The sequence below is a fragment of the Amblyomma mixtum genome, chromosome 2 (genome assembly GCF_055824585.1).
Source record: "Amblyomma mixtum isolate Tamu chromosome 2, ASM5582458v1, whole genome shotgun sequence".
In the NCBI taxonomy this organism is placed as follows: Eukaryota; Metazoa; Arthropoda; class Arachnida; order Ixodida; family Ixodidae; genus Amblyomma; species Amblyomma mixtum.
In genome coordinates, this window is record NC_143013.1 from 12,847,173 (window position 1) to 12,871,508 (window position 24,336).

At 46.0% G+C, this 24,336-nt stretch overlaps 1 protein-coding gene across 1 annotated transcript in view; it reads right to left on the reverse strand.

The window, feature by feature from the left end:
- Positions 1–13,270: 13,270 nt before the first annotated feature.
- LOC149358457 (uncharacterized) overlaps positions 13,271–24,336 on the reverse strand; it is a 136,767-nt gene continuing 125,701 nt past the window's right edge. Inside the window, exon 15 of the mRNA XM_089570523.1 lies at positions 13,271–20,687. Within this exon, the coding sequence (XP_089426649.1) occupies positions 20,661–20,687 (27 nt within the window). The 3' untranslated portion in view covers positions 13,271–20,660. The remainder of the gene's footprint in view (positions 20,688–24,336) is intronic.

Below are 24,336 nucleotides of genomic sequence, written 5' to 3' on the forward strand. Positions count from 1 at the left end.
ATTTTGTGCCTCATAATTCTCTGGCAGCACTAATTAAACCATCCCAGAAAAGTGCTTGCTTCTCCGTTAAGTCGAATGCTGTCACTTCCAGACATATTTTGCCGCTTTAGCGCCAACACGTGTACGGACTGAAATGAAGAATAGAATCTTGTCACGGTTGTGTGAAGGCGGTGTGAAGGAAATGTGAACGTCTTGGTGATAACACTAATGACTCATCCTTTTGCGCTTCGCAGATGTTGAGCTATATCATCCTTATGGGAACACATGAGGAATAAACTCGATCCTGCTCAGACAGACCACCCACTTCATGTCGCACGCTCGCGGGCAAAATGTTCCTCCCGGTGTTACAGCTAAACTGCTGTTTGTAATGAGGGCAGCTGATTTGTATCTTTATTTACCGACCAAGTTCGCAATGTTCCTGCGGTTAGCTACTGCACAGTCAGTGCGAGTTGAAAAAGTGGCGACCTGCATATCCAAACCATGGACGCACGCTTCCTGCATTGCGGTTAATTTCAGCTAGAGATGTAGGTGTTGCATCCACTTCCGGTATACGAATGGTGGTGACAAATGCAGACGCCGCGATTGGTTTCGTGGCAGTCGAAGGGCTGTTAGGAAATGTCTTGGTCGCCAGTATTTCAAGATCTGCAGAGCATAGAGTTTCTTACTATCACCTAGAGGGAAAGCTGGCAGCCCGTATGGGAGTTTGCTTGGCGACCCCTCGAGACCACTTCAGCCACCATGGGCGCTCAAAGCATCATGGGGCGGTGAGCTACTTGTTGCGGAACTGCAACTTTTGGCCAAAATATAATAGAAAAATTAAGCTGTTTGATAACTACAAACGTCCTAATATTCAATATCTTGTCTAATGATTGCAACAAACGAGCAGAAAAACATTTAAGTGCAAAGTTTGCCCAAAATAAGAGACGACTCGCTCTCCTATTGGCCTAGTAATGAACACTATAAAAACTAATATTTCGTAATTAACAGGCGCACTTTTAAAAGTAAATATGTTTTCAAAAAAGATGTTGTTGCTTAAATACTATAAGAGGTTTTTTAATGGCATTTCGGAAAAGTGAAACCTTTTATTGGCGTCGTGTGTCGTCGCGTTTTCACTACTATGGGTTTTGCACACTGCGTTCGCGCGAAAGTCGTCTGCGCACACACGAACAGAGTTTTCGGAATGAAACGTCTTAGTAGTGCCGCTCCATGTTCCCAAAAAACTACGACTGTGCCGCAACAAGTAGCTCACCGCCCCATGTTGCTTTGGGCGTCCATGGTGGCTGAAGTGCAGCGCCGCCAGCTTTCCCTCTAGGTAATAGTAAGAAACTCTATGCTGCAGAGAGTTCAACTACTTGGAGGCGGGCCCAGACAAACACTTACCCTAGTTTACACATCCTAAGCAAAATTCGCCAAACAGCGTCTAGGGCCGCCTATCCGTTCTGCAGGGAGGTGTCCACATTGCATTACACTTTGTGGGGCTGCCAACGCAAAAAAGCAGTCCCCAGCATGCAACAACCAACACATGAGCTGAGGGAGGAGGCTTTCTCCTGTTGTACACTCTAAACAAGACAGGAGAAAAAGTAAGCGGTCCTCTAGCGCACTCCCTTTAAGCAGTAGGGTATGCTGCCCTAGCCCTGGGGCAGATTTCTATCTCTAAAAATACAGAATACTTGCGGTTGGCAACGGAAACAATTAGTCCTCCTTCAAAACATGCGAAGCTTTAGCAGTCACGATCGAAGGTTACAACTGAGGTTTCTACTCGCTCTATTTGCTAGCCTCAAGACCACCGGTGCATCGTCTAAAAGCATCCTCCCATTGCTGAAAGCATCAAGTTACAACGACATGGATTGGAAATATACCTCCGCTGCCAAGAGTAAGCATCCCGTGTATTTAGTGCTTGAAATCTACTCGGGCCCTTAGGCGGCATACTCTGCTCCTAAAAGGGAATGCGCTAGAGGACAGGTTACTCCCTTTTTACTCATATATGGTCTCATTTGTGCTTACAGTGTAACCTGGATTACCAACGACGCCTGGTGGACCGGGTGAGAGCTGCGCTGAGGTCTCTGTAGGGGCCCTGGACTAAGGGCTCCACCCAATCGCGAGAGAAGGCTTTGCTCGACTCATTCATTCATTCATTCATTCATTCATTCATTCATTCATTCATTCATTCATTCATTCATTCATTCATTCATTCATTCATTCATTCATTCATTCATTCATTCCCACTGCACTGACTGCATGGGGCTGGCCTTGACGCTTCATCTGCAGTGTGGCACAACAAAGCTGCTGATTATGGAAGTCCCCTAACGAGGCCCTAGTGCAAGCATGAAAGAGTGTCTGGACGAGAATACGTCGACAGGAAAAGCGCCCGAGAGGTAGACAATAAGTGTTCCGAACTTCTGGCCAGCATATTAGTGGTTAGCAGACCGCCCTCGAAGCTAGGCCTAGTATGTGGAAACGCAATGGAGCCAGTTGTAGGCATCTGGACCGGTCGATCTGCTGGTGGCGGTTCCAGCAAGGAACTAATCCTGTCTTCTTGGGCAGCCATCTTATTTGCAGTGCTTTCGAAGGGAGTGATAAGCCGTCTAGAGGAACCAATAAGGCATGTTGACGGGCTAGTTGGTTTTGCATCTTGAAACATGAAAAAAAAAAACCACCTAGGCGCAAATGATTTCACGACACAAAAAGAGACGAGGAGACGACGGACAGGCGCCTGTCCGTTGTCTCCTCGTCTCTTTTGGTCCTTGTGAAATTATTTGCGCCTAGGTGGTTCTTTCCAAGTTTCTAGAGGAACCAAGGTTCTCTTCGAATTTCGTCCGGAGCGTTTTCATTTCATTTCATTTCATTTCATTTCATTTCAAATATTTACCTTAAAGGCCCATTTCGGGGTATTACATAAGGGGTGGGATAATCAAAAATTGTTACATTTGTTCACGATGACATATGAAGTTCAATGTTGGCGTTGAAGAGTGATGGGCAGGTGACAGCCGCAGCGGAGTGGGGGAGGCCGTTCCAGTCTGACGCGGCTCGTGGAAAGAAGGACGTGTAAAAGGTTACGGTACGGGCACGTGGACGAGTAACTTGAAGGGGGTGACCAGTGCGATGTGATATGCGCGGCGGAGGTGCGCAGATGTATGGTTCATGGCCGAGTGAGCTGTAATAAAATTTATGAAAAAGAGATAGGGTTGCGACGCGACGACGGCAAGAAAGACTTCGTAAGTTGGACATTGATTTCAGGGATGACACACTGACTTCGTATGAATATTGGGAGTGAATGAAACGGGCGGCGCGATTTTGCACGGCTTCAAGTGCATCGATTAGATATGCTTGATGGGGGCTCCAAATGGGGGATGCGTATTCTAGTTTGGGTCTTACCAATGATGTGTAAGCGAGTAATTTGACCTCTTTTGTTGCGTGACGTAAATGGCGCTTCAGATATCCAAGGGTTCTGTTTGCAGATGAAATAACATTAGTAACATGTTCCCGCCAAGTTAAATCATTCTGCGCGTTCAGAGCCGGGTGTAGTAAGCAGCCGAATACAGCCGCTTGGCGCTTGCATCCTCGAATCTGCCACATTTCTGTTTCGGCTCGAAAGCTGATGCGAGTGACGTTCTTCCAGAGTCTTCACCGCTGGGACACACCCCGTGAAAGCGACGTCAGTGTACGTGCAACGAACAAAAAAGAAAACAAAACTGTGGTGCTCCAAATTAGGTGTAACAACTTTGATTATAACTCATACAGATCAAAACGAACGTCACGTGTGCTGCCTTTCTTGCTGTTTTTCTTTGAATTTTTTTTCTAGAAGCTGTACTTCAACGATGAAGGCTGCATGTGAGGATTTCCGTCATCACAGCATCAGCCAATTTCATTTATTGCAACGTCACTTTTCATAGTCAACCTTTCATATATATATTGCGCAAATCAGCACAAGCGTGAATGGCCACTCCATCTGAGAGGAGTTTAGCGGAGATGTTGGTTGCGGCTTTCGTTTCTTTAATCGATCTCTATTTCATGACAGCGTCGTTATCACTAGAAATATTCTCTCGTTCACTACAGAGTGAACGACAAAATGTATCACGGCATATGTTAAGGTAAATAATGCCTCAAAATAGCGACTGCACTGCTTACCGTTTATGTACAGATTTCGCCTGTAGCCGCACATTTTCAGCAGAACGAGGCAGTTGACAGATAAAAAAATTAGCATAAGATAATTTTTACAAATTTTCCAGACACTGGCTTAGCAAACTAATTAGGTGCATCTGCACCAAGCAGCAGTTGATAACTGCAACTTGTAATCTATACTAATAGCAAGGCGTCGATACATGGGGGGGACAACGTATGTGAGTTTTTCTCATTACGAACCTAATAAGCATTTTGCTGCCTAAAATTATATACTCAGGTCAGCAATTTATCCGGCAGTCAACATGTAACAACCAAAGGCTTGTTTACTAATTGCAGAGCTTCAAGAAAATCGCACGTTATGATAAAGGAAACTCCGAATACAGCATGATGGTTTATGGATGACTAATCTTTCGTTATTAAAGGGCTACTGAAGCGGTTTTAGAATTCGATGAGTTTAAGGTTGCCGAATGTGCGAAACGTGCACGTAAAGCCTGCGAAATCGTTTTGCTCTAGCATTTAAAACGGTGGCGTAATCGCCGAATAAAGTCTTCGTCGGCGTTCAGGCTTCTCTGAAGTGCACAGCGACGGGCAGAGGCCCCGATAATGACGTCACGTATGACGGCACTACGTTTCCAGCGAAGAAACGGTTATTCCATGGAAGAAAACTGACGCCATCGAAGGTGAAGCTCACGATGCATTGTTTGGCGCCATCTGACGACACACAGCAGCATGCAGGCGTAAGCAGCGGACAGCTGAAAATTCGGCAACAATGACGTCACTGCCGAGTTTCCCCGCACTCCTCCAACGTATTGAGAAGAAGCCTAAACATCGTCGCGGTTTTAATCGATGATTATGACATCATTTTAAATTCTAGTGCATAAATACTTTTCATGCTTTATCTAGAAGCTTGATAGATTCGAATTCTTGAACAACCTCAAATTCTCAAAAAACCGTTTCAGCTTCCCTTTAAGAAGCTACCTCGCTGTATTACGGTCCTCTATATGCAGACGGTAAATAAGGTTAGCATTCTGCGAAGGATCTACGTCGGAAAATAATAAACAGCTTTTATCCGTTGTTGTGGTTGCATAACTAAGTGTAAACGGCATAAGATTCAATTAAGTATAGAAACAGCGACAACTGAGACTGGGACGGAAGAATAGATACAAGAACGAGCGCTGACTTTGAAACGAGCTTATTGCTTGGCCCGCGACAGTATACACGACATGCTCAACCAAAAAAAAAAAAAAGTAGATTATTCGGTGGAATACTAAGCCGCCCAAGCTTATGTTTTAGATAAGAATGAAACGAAAGCACAAAAGCACAAACATGATCACTAAGGAAAAGTAATACACTCTTTGTTATCACTCTGTTATTCTTTCGAAGTGGGGTCGTCGCACACCGGAAGTGATATTAAAACAGGCACGTACATGATTGCCGTCTACTTAAGTGTTCTCATTTTCGTACTTGTGTTTGAGTTGCACGGCTCGTCTCCCATTTTTGTGCGACACTATAAACTTCCGTGTTGGAGTAAAATGCGGTATAATTGGAGGCACAGTGGAAATAACAAACATACACTCGCCAACAAATTCTTCAAAAAGGAAACACGACGTTTAGGGGCTTGTACGGGTCCCATGCAGCGCTCTATGTGATCAGGGGGATCCGTACGAGCCCCGAAACGTCGTGCTTCCTTTTGAAGAATTTGTTGGCGAGTGCATGTTTGTCATTTCCACTATGTTCGCTCTTCTCCAGACAATATTCCATCAAGCTCTGGACTATAATTGGAGGCAGTCCTATATCGAGTATTTACTTCCAATTGTAGGTGTTAATACTATAAGGTCTCAAGTTTATAAACAGAAATGGAAAAATACAAATTTACCGTTACCACCACTAGCGTAGACGTGCAAATCGCTTTCAACGCCGTCAGAGGGAAGTGCTCTGTTCTTCAAACACGTAAACTCAGGTCTTTCGCAGCGCAGTGCTTCCCATTTCTTACCAATAACGAATCAACCAGCTTTGAATCGTCACGATGCGTACATTCTCATCGCCACACGTTCTTCGCACTGACTATCAGTGACACTGAACTTCGCGGCCCCCAAGGAATTTGGGGGCCCGAGTTTTCGCCGCTGCAGTTCCCCATCTGGCGTTTAGCCGCGTGCCATGCAGCAGCAGCCATACGCCGTCTCTCAGCGAGGTGCGTTCGGCCATGAACCGAGTCGAGGAAGGGGTCTTCTTCGGCGTCTACGCGGAAAAGAGCAGCTGTTCGTCGCTCAAACGACGTCTCCGAAAACCGCCGGCCCTGACTGAGGCGAACCAGCTTGGCTAAACAAAGCTGGCCCATTTCGCAGAGCCCGGACCGACGCCGCCGCCACGGCAGACGCAACGCCAGCACCAGTGAAGTCGATGTCTTTGCCCTCCCCCCTTCTCACACAGACGAGAGGCTGACAAAGCGCTACAGCGCGCAGCCGTGAGAATGTATGTGCAGCGTCTGTAAAAAGCACCACGGGTCGTCGCGCTCGTCACATGACAGGGGAGACTGTGTAAACGTTGTGGGGCGGCTTTATAGGCTTTCATAGGACGCCGCTTGTAATGGGTGGTCGTTGCCCCAGTGACACCGCGAAAGAAGTAATTAAGAAATCTCCACCCGCAGTTTTTCTCCGGACGGCCGGCGAACACTGAAGGATGCTTTCTTCCGAGGAACGCGTGCCGTCTTTCTAGCCCTTGGGGCTCGAGCTTTGACGCCTCAGGCGTTCGCCGAAAGTTTTAGGTGTAAGATAGCCATTGCCAGTGGTGGTAAAATGTTTAGGGAAATCCCCCAAGGTGGAGTAAATTTGTAATAAGGGAGCAAATTGGGAGGATGCGAAATGAGTAATTTTCTCCCTTGCAAAAACCGAAACGTCTTAGTCTTCATTATAACAACAACCTTTTGGTCGGCGTTCCTTCCATTAAATTCATGAATCATCTACCCGACCAGACGAGTTTTCGTCGAACGTTAGATTTCAGGATAGTCATTGCCAGCCAAAGTAAAAAAGTCATAGAGTCATTTTATTTCGATAATTTTCCGCGCCGCTACATCGCATAAATCAGAACAAAAGGGTAAGTGAGGGCGAGTAAAGAAAAATATTGTACAGTGAGTATTGAAGTACAGGTTTCAGAAGCGACATTTGTCGCAAGCAGCCCCACTTTGTGAACACAAGCTCGCAGTGGAAGTTCGCAATTTTATTAATGGTTATGCTTCTCTGCAAGCTTCTTCGAGGCCGCGGTGAAGGCGATAGTTCTCGCGGCTGTTACATGAGGAACTCTCATGATAGCGCAGAAGAGAACACCGATAAGCCGGCAGATATAACGTGATCAGATAAGAGTAGACGCCGGTATACTTCACTGCACAACAATTTTCCCTCATGGCTTGGTAAATTTAAACTAAAAATGGATCGTAAAGTGGCTAATATATGCTATGGCGATCTCCGCCTTGCATAAAAATAATGGCTCAGGAGGAAACTTGATGCTACTTTAGAAGAGAACCATCAACACCAACAAAACAAAATTGCTCGCGCCTTAGTTGACGTCAACGGACACATAGAGTAAAAAAAAGAAAGAAAAAGTAAAAGAAAGGCTGCAATTGGGCATGCAGAAAACTAGCGTGCACTCTTACCTGGATATTCTGGGTATGAGGTTCAAGTTTGGCACGAAAGCTGTCGTCGATGCCTTGTCGGACTGTCTTCCTTAATCACAGGCTCGATTTTAAACGGCGGAGTAAGATTCTGGAAAAACTGTGCGATTTGTCCTCTTTAAAGTTTCTGTCGAACAGAAAACAGCGTTCAGAAGTGAGAAAAAGTTGCTCTTGCGCGACAAGCTCCTTTCCAACCGGATTTTAGAGGACTTCCTTAGGGTCTGCGCACCAACACACACCTCTGGAGTTCGTTTCACAAAATCTCACTATAGGAAACTTTCCACAAGACCGTCGTGAAGAGCGAATTTAAATCCACACCGCTCTATATTCCAGTTTCTTCTGTGGTAGCAATAGTCTGACGATGCGACGCACACCTTTCACGACGGCATGTCGAAATGGCAGCACCCTGCCTTCGAACTGAGCTCTTCCAAAACAGCGACGAACAATGTGGCGACTGAATCTTGCGTGCGCCAAGCGGCTCCTCTTCTCTGGATGAACTTCACTGAAACGTACAGATTGGTGCAGAAACCCAACCAACTGGTAGTGTCAGTCACTGGTGCCGATGTCCTGTTCCAGTAGCCCTACACACAACGCCCTTATTTCGAAGCTGAAGACACAAGCTCCGCGTGTTCGCCAATGCGCTTGAGATCAGAGGAGCCGCATCTCGGTGACACTGATGCGATGACACTGGAACCACATATCTTCGGGATGGTTTTGCTCCTTGGATGAAGACGGCGACGGTGGGAGTGCAGAAGGCAAGCCTTCTTGTTTCTCGGAACCGGGCGGCCCCGGCGCGATTTGAGAGTTTGGCGAGGGGGGCGTAGCCCGTCGGTGGGCGGGGTCACGGGGAACGCGCGCTCCCGATAGCGGCCGATTGAAGGAAGAGAATAACTACGTCGGCACGAGAGGAGGGGGGGGGGGGGGGGGATTACCCCATACGGAGAGTGATGAGGAGGTTTCGCCGATGCTGCCAACATTACGCGGCCGTTACGTTCAGCCGTTCAGTACAAGGCGAGCCCCTTGACAACTCTTGAGTTCTTTATCTTTTCTTTTTCGGTGAAACTTTCCACCGAATACAAAACTCGGAGTACCAGGCGACTCTTTTAACGTCTTTTCGAACTCTTTTTTCATTTTCCGGTAGTTTTCTGCTGGACGTGCTTTGTAATGATTAGTTTCGCACTCCATCTTCTTGTTTGATGGTACCAGGGCTGACAGCTAGCAAGCGGTGCAGTTCGCCTATTTTGGCATAGACGACTGTGCTGGGAAATGACAAACAGGTAGAAAGACGATTCAGGAAAATTTTCACCCTAATATAGGACCCTGGATATTCAAAGAACCGTACACCTTGTGAGCACATTCGCAATTCCTTGAAGAGTGTATTCATACTTTCACATTATAAATTTTCCCGTTAATATGAACATGGAATACTCATATATCGCCGATGTTCTTTGTGCTTATATTGAAGAAATGTATTATTGTTATGTTCAAATCAAGACCTGCAGTTACGGAGCCGTTCTTATTTGCGTGGCTTGCCTAACGATTGGCTGGACCCCCAGATAGCATCTTGTTGGTTATTGTGATCATTTCCTGCGTGATCTTGAGAACAAACAGCGCTTGCAGACAAAGGACCAGAACAAGAAGGACACACAACTGCGCTGACTAACAACTTTTATTTGGGAAGGGAGCCGATCCGCACCTTTTATACAGAACTGGAGGGTGTGAAGCGCATGCGCAAAGATCAGGAATGTGGGAGCACGGAAAGTGCCAACACATAGACCAAGTATTCTTATCGTCACTGATAACCAATAACACAGCAAAACACAAACGAGAAAAGCAGGGGAGACAAAGGCATGGAGCGTTAAGAAACAATTCTAAAAAATCTAAAAGATCCTGAAGAAGCCAACAACCAACATGGCTAAACGAATGACGATGAAAGGTGACAAAGATAAAGGCACTAAAAACTGAACAGACTGAAGCATAAAAGGTGCAGAAAAGCCTGCGGAAGATGTAAAAAATCGGCACGGCTGAAAGATGACGGAATTAAAAGCGTTAAAACAGATAAAAGCAAAAACCTGAGAAGCCGCTGAGAATAAAAACAAGAAGGAAAGGTGGTCACTAAAAAAATGAAATTGAACAGACAACAGATCTCTAAAAACAAGCAATGAATCGTAAAAACGTGTGGGCGATAAAACCTAAGGTGAGATAACAGAAAAATTTTTACAGAAAAGTTTAGGATAAAAAACATCGTAAAAAAACACGGGATAAAACCAAAAGAATGCGCTGAATCAAATCGAAGCAGAGAGGAATGAACACTCTTTGTCTAACAGGGCAACTGACAGCGTTCTAACGCACTCATCTTTTAGCTTGATAATAGTGGCTGCTTCAATGATTTCTCGGGTCAGTTGATTTAGGTTTTTCGCCAGAATATCTGTTCCTTGAAAGTGGGGGAGATGCGACGGCAAGGACTGCAATCACGGCAGTGGATGGCCAAATTACCGGACCTTTTATCTCAGCAGTAGCTTTATGCTCTACTAACCGCTTGTTAATACATCGGCCTGTTTGGCCGATGTACTTCCTGCCGCAGGGTAAAGGTATCGAATAGACAACGCCCGATGAGCAAGCAACAAACGGATCCCGATGCTTAATTGTGCAGTCTGGAATTTTTTCCCCAGAGCCATTGACCCTTCTGCAGAGTCAAGAAAGGCGGTGAGGAGCAGAGAAAATAACGTTTACCCCTGCCCTTTTTCCAATTCTTTTTAGATTGTGGAAATTACATCGGAAGTACATCGGCCAAACAGGCCGATGTATTAACAAGCGGTTACTAGAGCATAAAGCTACTGCTGAGGATAAAAGGTCCGGTAATTTGGCCATCCACTGCAGTGATTGCAGTCCTTGCCGTCGCATCTCCCCCACTTTCAAGGAAACAGATATTCTGGCGAAAAACTTAAATCAACCGACCCGAGAAATCATTGAAGCAGCCACTATTATCAAGCTAAAAGATGAGTGCGTTAGCACGCCGTCAGTTGCCCTGTTAGACAAAGAGTGTTCATTCCTCTCTGCTTCGATTTGATTCAGCGCATTCTTTTGGTTTTATCCCGTTTTTTTACGATGTTGTTTATCCTAAACTTTTCTGTAAAAAGTTTTCTGTTATCTCACCTTAGGTTTTATCGCCCACACGTTTTTACGATTCATTGCTTGTTTTTAGAGATCTGTTGTCTGTTCAATTTCATTTTTTTAGTGACCACCTTTCCTGCTTGTTTTTATTCTCAGCGGCTTCTCAGGTTTTTGCTTTTATCTGTTTTAACGCTTTTAATTCCGTCACCTTTCAGCCGTGCCGATTTTTTACATCTTCCGCAGGCTTTTCCTGCACCTTTTATGCTTCAGTCTGTTCAGTTTTTAGTGCCTTTATCTTTGTCACCTTTCATCGTCATTCGTTTAGCCGTGTTGGTTGTTGGCTTCTTCAGGATCTTTTAGATTTTTTAGAATTGTTTCTTAACGCTCCATGCCTTTGTCTCCCCTGCTTTTCTCGCTTGTTTTTTGCTGTGTTATTGGTTATCAGTGACGATAAGAATACTTGGTCTATGTGTTGGCACTTTCCGTGCTCCCACATTCCTGATCTTTGACGATGCGCTTCACTCCCTCCAGTTCTGTATAAAAGGTGCGGATCGGCTCCCTTTCCAAATAAAAGTTGTTAGTCAGCGCAGTTGTGTGTCCTTCTTGTTCTGGTCCTTTGTCTGCAAGCGCTGTTCGTTCTCAAGATGTACCCCAGCCAACTCGCCCAGCAACACACCTTGCCCTGCGTGATAGTTTCTGTCCAGAGAGGAGGTGAACTTCAGTATGAACAGCTCCTCTTTGAATCCGGTTCGCGAAGATAGTGGCTAAACTCAATGCCAGCTACGAGTTTAAGACCTCTTTTGTGTTGATTCCTTGCTTTCGGCCTAGACTTTTCCGGCGGAATGCTAGACTTGGTCGTCTGTGGCAGCTAAAACTATTTCACGCTTAAAATTGTTGACGTTCGCACCATCTGTTCCGAAACACAGTCCTGTTGCTCGAGTTGGTCGTGAGTGGCTTCTTAAACCATTTCCCGCTTAAAACGGTTGACGTTCTTACCGTCTGTGCAGGGTTCCGAAACACAGTTCTATTGTTCGGCTGGTTTGCCACTAGCTTCTAAAACCATTTGACGCTTAAAATTGCTATTGCTCGACTGGGTTGTCACTAGCTTCTAAAACAATTTCACGCTTAAAATTGCTACTGCTCGACTGGGTTGTCACAAGCTCCTAACACCATTTCACGCTTAAATTGTTTACGTCCGTACCCTCTGTACAAGGTTGCGGAACACAGTCTTGTGGCTCGAGTTGATCGTTAGTGACTGCTAAAACAATTTAAAGCTTAAAATTGTTGACGTTCTTACAGTCTGCTCAGGGTTCCGAAAGAAAGTTCTGTTGCTCGATTGGGTTGTTACTGGCTTCTAAAACTATTTCACGCTTAAACTTGTTGGCGTTCATACCGTCTGTGCAAGGTTGCGAAATACAGTTCTGTTGCTCGACTGGGTAGTCACTGGCTTCTAAAACTATTTCACGCTTAAACTTGTTGGCGTTCATACCGTCTGTGCATGGTTCCAAAATACAGTTCTGTTGCTCGACTGGGTAGTCACTGGCTTCTAAAACTATTTTACGCTTAAACTTGTTGGCGTTCGTATTGTCTGTACAGAGTTCCGAAACACAGTTCTGTTGCTCGAGTTGGTCGTCAGTGGCTTCTGAAACCATTTTGACGCTTAATATTATTGACCTTCGTACCGCCTGTACAGTGTTTCGAATCAAGTTCTGTTACCCGACGGGGTCGTTACTGGCTTCTAAAACCATTTCACGCTTAAAATTCTTGGCGTTCGTACCATCTGTGCAGGGTTACGAAACACAGTTCTGTTTCTTGACTAGATGTCACTGGCTTCTAAAACCATTTTCACGCTTAAAATTGTTGACGTTCATACCGTCTGTACAGTGTTTCGAAAGAAGTTCTGTTGAGTGACTAGGTGTCACCGGCTTCTAAAACCATTTCACGCTTAAAATTGCTGACGTTCGTACCATCTGTACAGGGTTCCGAAACACAGTCCTATTGCTTGACTTGGTCGTCAGTGGCTCCTGAAACCATCTTCAGGCTTAAAACTGTTGACGTTCGTATCGTCTCTGCAGGGTTCCGAAACACAGTTATGTTACCCGATTGGGTCGTCATTGGCTTCTAAAACTATTTAACGCTTAAAATTCTTGACGTTCGTGCCATCCGTGCAGGGTTACGAAACACCATTCTGTTGCTCGGCTGGGTCGACAGTGGCTTCTGAAACCATTTTGATGCTTAAAATTGTTGACGTTCGTACCGTCTGTGCGCGGTTTTGAAGCACAGTTCTGTTGCTCCTTTTTTGGTGCCATAAGATGCGGGCCTTCAAACGACTCACGCCGAAGAAATGTACGCAATGAGGAAGCTTAGTGGCGATGAAACGGTTTGCTTTTAATGCCCATTTTTCAGACATAGCATATGCACTCTCTCGGAACAGCCAGCGCGCGACAGAGCTCTTTGGAAAGTGAAATAGAAAGCGACAGTGAGAGTTGAAGAGAGCGAGAGCAGCAGGCGTCAGGCTTGACGGCCACACACAGAGAGAAACGCGCACACGGTTCGGCCGCACGCACTGCGCAGGAGTCGTACACGCACAGCAAGCGAACACGAACGGTGCAGTTTGGGAGCGATGCCCTCTGCACCAGTGCTATTGGTAACACGGAGGAGTTCGAAGAGAGTATTGCTGTCGGCACACCACTTCTGCGCGGAGACAGAGGGTGCGCCCCGATCACCGCATGTATCTCACACCGTAAAGATCCATAACTTTCAGTTTTGTTTTCTAAACACTTTTTTCTTTTTTTTTACGTGTATTGCAGCACATATTTCCCACCACAACCATTGCGAATTCCGGCTGAGTCAAGGTTCAGTGAGTACACATACTACCTGGAGAGTTTCCAGAACATTTTGAATTGGAACAACCAAAAACTCTAGAACCACTTCAACCACCCGTACATGCCTTATCGCAAAATTTTAAATCTCGGAGCCAAAACGCCACGCTTAACATGATTTCAAACGAATTTAAAGAACAGAACCTTCTTGAGTGCCCAGACCTTCAAACTAAACCACGGAATCGTTACAGTGGCGCTTCGAAGGAAGAATGAAGAGGTACTGTTCATTACAAGACTGTTCCCCCTCGTGCAATGACGTCACGTCAGAGAGAAAGTTGAGCTTCTGTTCAGCGAATAAAAAGTAGCGCCCTGCCTTCGAATGCGACGTCACACCCATGTGATCATCTCTTCAGCCAACAAAGGTGCGCCACGAGATATAATTTCAGAGAAAAAGAACGCAGTTTCTATAATAACGGTATTTTCCAACCAGTCATAAACCGCAGTTAGGCCTAGTTAAAGGTTGCTTTGACATGTTCATATGGGAGTAAAACTAAATGACACAGCGCCATTTAAGTCATCGTTTATGAAGCTAAACTGGGGAGGTTCAAGGAAATATATCATTTCTTCGCTGCGTTCGTACGTTTCCAGTTTTTGGTTTTATGTTCTGGGGGTCGTGGCTATCTGAACTTCTTGTGTCCTACAGCCAACGTGGCTATCTGTAAGTTCGAACGCCGGTGCGGTCGCTACAAGTGCTCATACTCTACATACCACTCTGTGCGGCTATCAAGTGCGATGGGCACGGTACTGTTCAGTCCCCACCCATAGCGCGCGGTACGAGCGTGTCACCGCTGTCAACTACTTTCCGTAAGGCATTCACTATATTTTATACTAACCCACGCTGTGGGTTGGGTTGTGCGTAAGGGGCGTCATGAAAAATAATAAAGAATCGTAATAACGAGAACATAAGCGGGTCACGCAGAGTGCTAGTAAACATAGAGCTCCTGCACGAACGTTACTCACGTTAATATTGTATAAAAGGAATTGAATTATACCTCGACTTCGTAAACTGCAGTCTTTCAGAAAAATAAGTTCACACATCTTAGCTTGCTTGCAGGCAAGTCGTAGGTGACAACCAAGTTTTGAATCATGCCGCGGAAATTAACGCTGGTTTTCGCACAGTCCTATCACACTACCACATTGAACGATAAGGTAATGATGTGAACTGTGGATAAGAAATGCCTTTATGGTAGAACTCACTCGTCCTGCCTAACCTCCCCCTCTTTCCCCCTTCATACTGAATGAATATTCCAAATGAAGCATGCCAGAAAACTTTAGGGCGCTCATATCTGTGGAGACACTAAGCTTTCCAAAATATCTGCTGCCACCTGTTAATGCGGTTAGGAATGAATGTCTTAATAAACCGGTCTTGGATAGCAGCCATATTCAGTGCGATAAAACACATTGAACCTAATCAACAAAATACTAAAAAAAAGAACCCGGAGAGTGCTGTCATACGTTAACAGTTTTAGCCCAGCCACATTTAGACTTCGCGCATACACTTAAGATCAGATTAGAGGCTTTCCCACACGCAATACAAGCCTTATACAAATTTTCCACCCTTACATTGCCTTTATTTTTCTATGCGCCAACTAAGAAATGCATCCCTCAGGGAAGTAATCGAGTTCTAACTGTGAGGTGCACTAATGGGATGCAGAATCCTAAAAGGTGCTTCTCCTCGCAATTTGCATTTGCATTCAAGCGAGCGCAATTTTCCTCGGTGTGAGGGAGGGTCGGGTGCTAATATCGCATTCAATTATCTCAATCTTCATAGCTGTGCGTCAGCGTTCTGAGACAACCAATTGTCGGGATGCGAAGGCTAGGTCAGGTTGGGTTTCTCATAACCACGTCCGTCCGATGTTTTCCATCTCATGTTACAGCACACTCACATATAGCTCTGTCAAAGCCACGCGGAAGCGAAGCTTTTACACGCAATAGTGATTCCATACACGCCACCCACTCTCGGCCAGGCTGCCGTCGCCTATAGAATATATACGCGTACAAACCATCGTCCTTAATGTACCTGCGGCCTGTGTATAGCGGCGGCTGCGTCATACTCAGGTGAACCCGGCATTCCCACTTGTCCTCCAGACAGACGTTTACAAAAGAACTGTGATAAAGCGCGTGTTTTGTTTTGCCTAAATGCGTTGGCAGTGTAGAGACACCTCTGCGCTTGAGCACGCAAGAACCACCAGAAAGCGTTTTGAAACGAGAACGTACCGACAATCTCTGCACATACGCTGTCCACAGCAATCTTTCTGTTAAGAATTGGCAGCAGTTTTCATAAATATTAGCAGCTTCCCAATGAGGACGTCCTGGGGACGTTTGGGACGTCCCGTGGACGTCCAGTGCAGTTTCGGTGCCAAGCGAGTTCCTTCTTTCGTCTCCGCCCTTCGCGATGCTTTGACGAATGGCTCAGAAATAAACGGATAAAAATTGCCGCATCTGATGCCTAAGTGAACCGGATGCTTCTCACTGCCAATTAAAAGTATAAGGCCATAAGGTACGTGACAATACATTAAAAAAGCATCGTAAGAAAGCGCTCCAACTAACGCCTTATCTGCAACAAACCGTGTTTGAAAACACGGCTGTGTCTAAACGAGTATATTTACAGCTACAGGCTGAAGATCAGAAGGGGCGCATCTCAGTTCGCTCCCCGTCACGCACTTTTTATGGTCTTGCTGTTGACTCTCTGTCCTGCACAAAGGAGGTTCGCGTCAACCCGCTTCCCTTTTTATTGTTTTCCTTTTAGTAAGCCGCTTTCGCATTTTGCTGCATTGCAGTCTGGTGACTCGTCGCTCGGGAAGTGCTCAAGATGCATTCAGTGAAGCCTTATGCACACACTAACACTAGAGTGACATACCATGAGACGCCCGGAATACCCAAGCGTCGTGCGCTCGCCCAGCGTCCGCTCAACGGCCCGTTCCCGGTGACACAGGTCAGCGGCACAGACCATGCTAGTATGTATTTATACATATATTTATATTTACGCGAAACACAAACGCATGAACAAAAACACGCACACGCACACACATGCGCACACATCAACATGTACATATATGTATATTTATATATATATATAATATTTATGTATATATTTATATACCTAGGTAATAATAGAGTGCACACCACGATGACGAGGAGAGGCTGAGTTTCATTTTTTTGTTTCTTTGTTGGTTGGAGGTTACGCAGTTTCATATGGTTTACGCACACTTGGAAGGGTAAATGATGGTAATAATAGTACACGTGTAACAGTGTAAAAACAACAAACGATAAAAAACGAACAAGCAACAACAGTGTTTTTCTCTAGACATCTTCATCTACAATGTCGGATTGACATCATGCACCTCGACAGAGTGAGTTGCCGGCCGGCGATACAAAAGAACACACACAGCCAAGCGCAGGCTGTTCACGTGTGTATACAAGCAAGGGGAAAGAATGAGAAAGTGCTTGCGAGGGGCTGTTCCACAAGTTCCGTGCACAACGCGACAAAAGGAACAGGCGCGCCAAGCGTCGGAATGATTTGAATCGTCTGAGAGAGAGGCACTGCAGATAGCGGAACAGAAAGGGCCACCTCGAAGGCCTCCTCCGACTGAAAGGACCTCTAGCGCCCCCAGACGGAACTAGAATATAGCACACTGGAATCTGTGAACACCCGAGAAGGTGCAGTAGTGTGGTCTCGTAGCTGGCACGAGCTTTGTTCGTAGTGGTTCTCGCGCTTGAGGCTCGGTGTCTTGGGGACCGAATGTGAGAACCTTAGAAAACCGGTTGCAGGAGACGCTACACTGTTCGATCGAACTTCGGTTCAGTTTTTTTGATAGACCGGTGTCAGTGCCACAGTAGTAGGGATCCAGCCCCTAGCTGGCTTCTGGTACAGTACACCCTGGTCTGTTTGACGCAGAGTTGAATTCACGATCGGTTAGAAAGCCCAGGTCTGAGAGTGCGCACAAAGTACCTTCGTGGCAAAGCCCTTAATTGCGGATTGTACCAAATGAGTGGTCATACCAGTAAGCGAGAAATTCTACAAGCTATACGGTCCTGGATCCGTGCTACCGTTGTCTTTGCGTTTTTGACACTGACGCCAGCAGGACAGTTGAAATGCGCGCTTGAGGCGAAGAGAACAATGCCCCGCGTGTCAGCAAATGGTGAAACAGGAAGACCATGATGATTAAGCGCGAGCCTGTGCTGAACAGGGACATGCTAGCTTCGAGACGTGACGGCCGCACCTTCCTGGGCGTCAAGAACTTCGTGCGTGAGCGCGTGTCCCAAGCGCCCAATGTCCGAAGACGTGACGCGTGGGCGGAGGCTCCGGCGCCATCTTATAGGCTTTGCATAGCTAGATGCACCATGCTGCGTAAAAGGCCACCGGTTGGCCGAATGCCAACACAAAAACCGATAGGACTAGAGCAGAGAAACCAAAACGGACTTGTCTACGGATCCGTTCATTTTGGGTCCCCTCGCCGGCTCCAGGAATTCAGGCTCGAGGGCTCGGTTTCTTGCTGGTGAAACTCGCTTGCTGCCAACCCTTGCGGTCACCTCTTGCGAGGAGGAGTCCTGGCAGCGCGACCTTTAAGTATGGGCCAAAGTGCATCTTCACAAGCCGGTTCGCCATCTTTTTGCAGTGCTTAGCCTTACATAGTCCCGCTGTACAGCGTTGCATCACTCGAAAATGCGATGATTCTAGGCGAATGTTTGTGCTGTGATCTGCGTGATAGTTGCTATGATTCGTAAAGGCCTGTATCGGGATCTAGCTTAAGCATTTGTGCGTCTTTTTCTTCCACCAAGAACTTAGACATCTACGTGGAAGATATACCGTTATAGTGTGAGTGTACAAATTAATGCAAAAAGAACTGATAACATTGCAAAATCAAAGAAGCGAACATGATCCAGTGTGGCTCCGGTAATGATGTAAGGACCATAGAGCTTCATTAAGATAAAATTTTGCATCCAAATGTGGACTTTTTTTTTTTCCTGTCTGTGGCGTGTCTACTCACTGAGAGTATTTACGGGATAAGTACAACCACCGAACGCATTAGAAGTGCGGTCGATTAAACTGAAATCAAAGAAGTACGAGAGAAAAAAAAATAAAGCGATTATTTGTATGCAGGAAATGAAAAGAATACCTGCCGCATAAGTCTCTAATTCTTCTACAAAACATATGGAAACAGCTGGGAACAATCTAGCGAGAAATGCAGTTGTAACGTAAAATGCCCTCGTGCACTTACTGCGTCCTCTGAGTTCCTCTTTGTGCAACTCAAGAGGCAGTCTCCGTGCAGTCGTGCCCCCTAACTTACACACAACCTTCAGCTTAGTGTCAGTTAGTGCTCTCTAATGATAAGCTCATAAATATTGTTTCAGAACATGTCTTCACAACTAGGTGCGATAACAGTACAACCTTCTCTCTTTTTAAACTATAGTGATATGTGCACTTAATTATTTTTTGTCATTTTTTTCACGCATACTAAAGTATCCTCCAGACGACGGCGTCTAAGGAGTACTCTGGGTGAAAAAAAGATTTAAAAAAAATGGCACTGTTTATGCCAGTTCAGCCAGCCATCTCTTCAGTCCAGTGCGTACTAAACGCATAACAAAAGTATCCCCAGCAGTACAGCTAGTCGGCCCAGTATTGGAAATGTACTGGCACAGGCCGGTACAACCAAAGAACAGGGTGACACCAGCCATTTCCAATACTGGGCCAACTACCTGCGCAGTTTGGGATGATTGTTTGCATCTTCTCACTCGCCAAGTTTAAGCTAAAGCATAATATTTCTTCTTTCAAGTTTTGGTGAATTTCTCTACTTCACCTGAGCACACGTTGCTCGCACTAAAAGCGATCGTTTATTCAGTTGACTCGATGGGCACTGCTCCACAGCTCATATAGACAAGCGATGTCACTGAAAATGAGCATTTCACCTAAAGGCGCGCAAATGGCCCGAAGCTTTAGAGATGCAGCAACACAACACCTCATTAAAAAGAAAAAAGATTGCTTTCTCGCTTATGAAGTTCTGAAGCAAGCAAACCATCATACGAAAGGCTGCTGGAAATATGCACAATAGACTTCAATACATACGATGAAGACGCCTCAGTGGCGGTCATGAAAGCTCATGCACCGTAAAAACACGCATTATTTACAGACAATATAAGCGGCAGCTTGCCTGTCCCTCAGGAGGAAAAGAGAATTTTAGTCCTCGCTAAAAAAATAGATGAATATTTAACGCTACTCGATTGTAAAAAAAAAAAAGGTTTACAATATGAATGACAAGACTAAAACTCATACTATAAAGTTCGCCGGCCAAAGACCTTCGAACGAAGTAGTGCCCGTCGAAAAAAAAAAAAGAAAACAATGAAAACATTCTGCTGTTAAATCTGGCTGTATGAATAGCACAGTGCGCATTTATATGAAATATACAAAACGGCTCGTGTGTGCCACTTTTCATGGACATAACTTCACGTATGGGGTCAAGTCAACGAGCTGACTCTTTGTACATAAAACCAGAAAGGTCCAAATTGCGGCAACTCTTGTTCACGGCGTTCTTGTTTGTGTCTGTCACGTACGCCATGACCATTTTTGACCAGATTTGGCACGGTGAGAAAAATGAGCGAATAAATAAGTGTCACGTGGTACATCACGACATTTTCATGCGGTGCGTCGACCGACTCTGCTTATCAGCGCAAAAGACTCCCACCGTATCACACACAGATGACTGAAGAACCGATAACAAAAGAAAAACACTGTGGTCACGTGGAATCGATGAAGACTTTTTTGCAGGGTGACCCGATGGGCTCTTGTTGGGTCCCAGTCCGCTCTACAGCCTTGCGTCTTCGTCGATGGCACCTCCGAGTCGAAAGCGGCTCCGCAGGTGCGCGGTACTGGAACGTCACGTTGTGTGGGCCTTCTCTTCTTCCTGCGCGAAGAGACGGCAAAGTGTGAGACGAAACGAAGCAGGTATGAAGAAGTGGAATCCTTTTAGCGCGAAAACTTCACTAGCAAAGCTGAGAAACCCGAGGTATGTGTGTGAAGCCTCAACCTTTGATGAAGCGCCAGCGGTGGAGGTCTTGAGCAGTTGTTCTGTCAGCGTAACCGCTGAATAAAGCTGCGGCGGTGTTCAGGCTTCTCCACAGCGCACCACGCGGGTACAGCGCCCGATCTTGACGTCATCTACAGCGGCGGTACATTTAGAACGCAGAAACGTCTGCTCGGGGAAGGAAAACCAACACCACCGAAGGCGTAGACCGCAAAGCTTTGTTTGGTGACGTCGGACGACGCGTAGGAGGACGTGGGCGAAGCCAACGGAGATCTGAAATGTCACAAACAATGACATCATTGTATAGATTCTCCGCTTTCTTTCGGTGGCATGAGGAGAAGCCTGAAAATCGTCGCAACGTTAACCGAAGATTAAGTAATAACTTTAAACGCTAACGCGAAATTGCTTGGTATGCGTAACCTTAGGGCTCCATACATTAGAATCCCTGAATCTCGTCGATCTCTCAAAAAATGCTTCAGCTTCCCTGAATGGCAGGTCTTGTGTGTTGGTACAAGACGTGGGGAGGGAAGTACAAAATCTAGGATGCAAATGTGGACAGAGCGAAGAACTTTCTGCTCTGAGATCGAAGGGGCAGACCATGGTTGTGCTAGCTGAATGAATGAGTACGAGAAGTATTACCAAAACAGTTTCAGAATGAAAAAGAAATAAAAATATGGGAGTTCAAATTCTAATGCATAGATAAAAACCTGCTTCATGTATTTTCAACAATTCAACACGATGAAAAGGACACGTAGGCATGTCTTCGTTGGAGTTCTCCGTTCTCATGTGTATTTTTGGTCAGAAATAACCTGTTTACTGCGCATTGATTGCAGCGAGGTAAGCTCTCGGTTAACGTCCTGAATTTCAACGCCGAAGCAATAACGAAATTAGGTTGGAAGAAAGAGCCCTGGTCACGACTTTGCAAGTAGTTTAGTTCTCCACGTTAAAAAAAAAAAAAAAAACTACTGCACTTTATGTTAATACGAGCTCATTTGTTAACTCCCAATGAGAGTAAAGTAAACATTCATTGTTCTTGTCTAATACTAACTTGTTTGCTCCCCGGGCTTAGTCTGCTCTAGTTTTTCATGCTTTACAAATCGTAAGAAGTGCCCCAAACAAAGACCATGACATTTCTGATAGCGCAGAAAGCTAGCTTCAGTTTGAGGCACTACTCAGTGCAAATTTCAAGAATTATTCTGGAAATCACATCACCCTCTCATGGGGGATGCATCTACCCAGCAGTAGTAATGATTTCAAAGGTGTTCTAATCATTTTATTATGTCAGTATTACAAAGCACCGCATTGATAGAGTTCATTGAAAGTATTCTGTTATCAGCGGAGTCATCAAATGTCGCTCCGCCCCAACCACCTCCGAAACTCTCCCTGTGCTGTCGCCATTCTTAAAGGGACTATGCAATAAATTATTTGAGATTACGTAAAGTGAACGGGAGATAGGCATTCCATCACTCGTCACCCCAACGCACGAATTTTTGAGCTAGCATCAATAACAACGAAGTTATAGGCGATTAAAAATTACGTTCCTCATTTCCCCTCTCAACCACCACCACCGAGATTAACTGCCTCAACTCGTACGCGCCAGAAACCAGAAAAAAAAATAAAGAAAACAACTCTGGGACTGGGCCCTACCCATGATTACGTCATTCACTGACGTTCGGTTTGCGACTTCCGGTTGTCGCACCGAGAGCCCCAGCCCCAGCAGCAGCGTCGGCAGCGTCTCTCCGGTCTCTTCGCCTTCCTGGATTGCGGCGCGCGTCGGATTTCTTTGCTTGTCACTGCGACAAATGCACTGCGAGTGGCTCCCGAACTCCCGACAGAAAGAGGCGGCAGAGGTAAACTGAAACCATATGCGCGAAGGCAGTGCCTAGCTGGCTCGCGCTTGCCCGAGGGGGTCGAGCGGCGGCACGAGCAGACGATTTTCACGGCGACCGGAAGTGTGCCCGTGACATCGTGGCTGCCGTGGCTCCAGCGAATGACAGTGCGTGGTGGCCTGCCGACGTCACGGGACTAGTGACGTCTATTTTCACGATTTTAGTTTCAAAATCGGTCACTACGAAGACACCAATCGGACCGCGAATTTTAAAAAAACACGGTTTTTAAAATTCATAATAAATTGCTGGCTCAGCGCCGAAGACTCATACTTGGTGTGCATGCTTCTTAGCATCATTTCTAAGCGCTAAAAACATTTACAAGCGACTTTTAATTCGCTGCATAGTCCCTTAAGTGTGATGAAAGGCACTAGGTTTCGACACCGGCGAATTTTCGTCACCTTCTGCTCAGCGGCACAACATCAATACGTCGTGCTTTTTCTCGCTATGGCGGCACCAGTCACACTAGACGAGAATGTCGGCGTCGTTCATGTGAAGCCTTCACTATCCAAAAGCTCCATTCTCCTCCCGACTATAACTCAACGATCGAGAAGAAGCGCCGCCCACCATCAACCCCCTACTTTCTCTCTCCACAAGGCCTCCATCATTACGACTCACCCAGGGGCGGATTTATGGGTCTCTCTTGGAGGGGAGGTTGGGGGTGGCGGTTAGCGGCCCTATTTGAACAACGCATTTCTTCGATTTTTTTTTTGGCAAAAAATGGGGTTCAGCTTAGTTTAACTATGTAACATTTCTCGCTTGAGTGGAGGCCCCCCCCCCCCCCCCCCCCCCCCAGCTTCGTTAATTGGCCCTGGCTCACCTCTCTACGCGACCTCCGCTCTCTAGCTGCACCACACATCCGTCCACCTTCATCTTCTAGAAAAATTCTGTCACGTGTGTAAAGCCTCAGCATCGAGTAAATACCTCAAAGTAATTATCGGGAGTAAATCGAGTTGCTATCACAGATTTATCGCATCAGATTTCATGATCGCCCAGTTATTTCATGATCGTCCTGTCATGATCGTCCATGATTATCCTGTCAACGTAATCGACTATTGAGTTTTATGCTTCTCCTCAAAGCACTGAAGGAATGTGGAGAAGTTTGATGTGACGTCACACAAGGTATGATTTCAAATTACCGCTGCCGTCATCCACACCCTGTAGTGCTTCGTTGGATGCTGCCAAACAACGCTCGGCGAGCTTTGCCTTCCGTGGCATTTTTTTTTCCTTCAAAGCAAGCGTTTACGCTTTGGAAATGCACTGGTACCTTCGATGACGTCATCAGGCGTCTCTCACACGGCGCTGTGCGCAGCGGAGAAGCTTGAAGGTCGTCGTGATTTTAATCCGTAATTACGTCATCGTTTCAAATGCTTGCCGAAAAGGACTTTGCATGCTTTATCTGAATGTTTCACACATTCGACCCCTTAAAGCTCGTAGATTTCTAAAACCTATGCAGTTGCCCTTTAATGATTGGTCGCGAGGTCGCTCGGAAAGAGCAGCCTGGGCCCCACAGGCCCCTTCGATGGCAGGTGCTTCCAGTGGCGCATCGCTTAACCGCTGCACCACTGCGCCAGGAGTGGGAGGAGAACTTCCAGGGGTCTGTGAATGAGAATGACCAATGACTAATGACGACCAGTGAATGA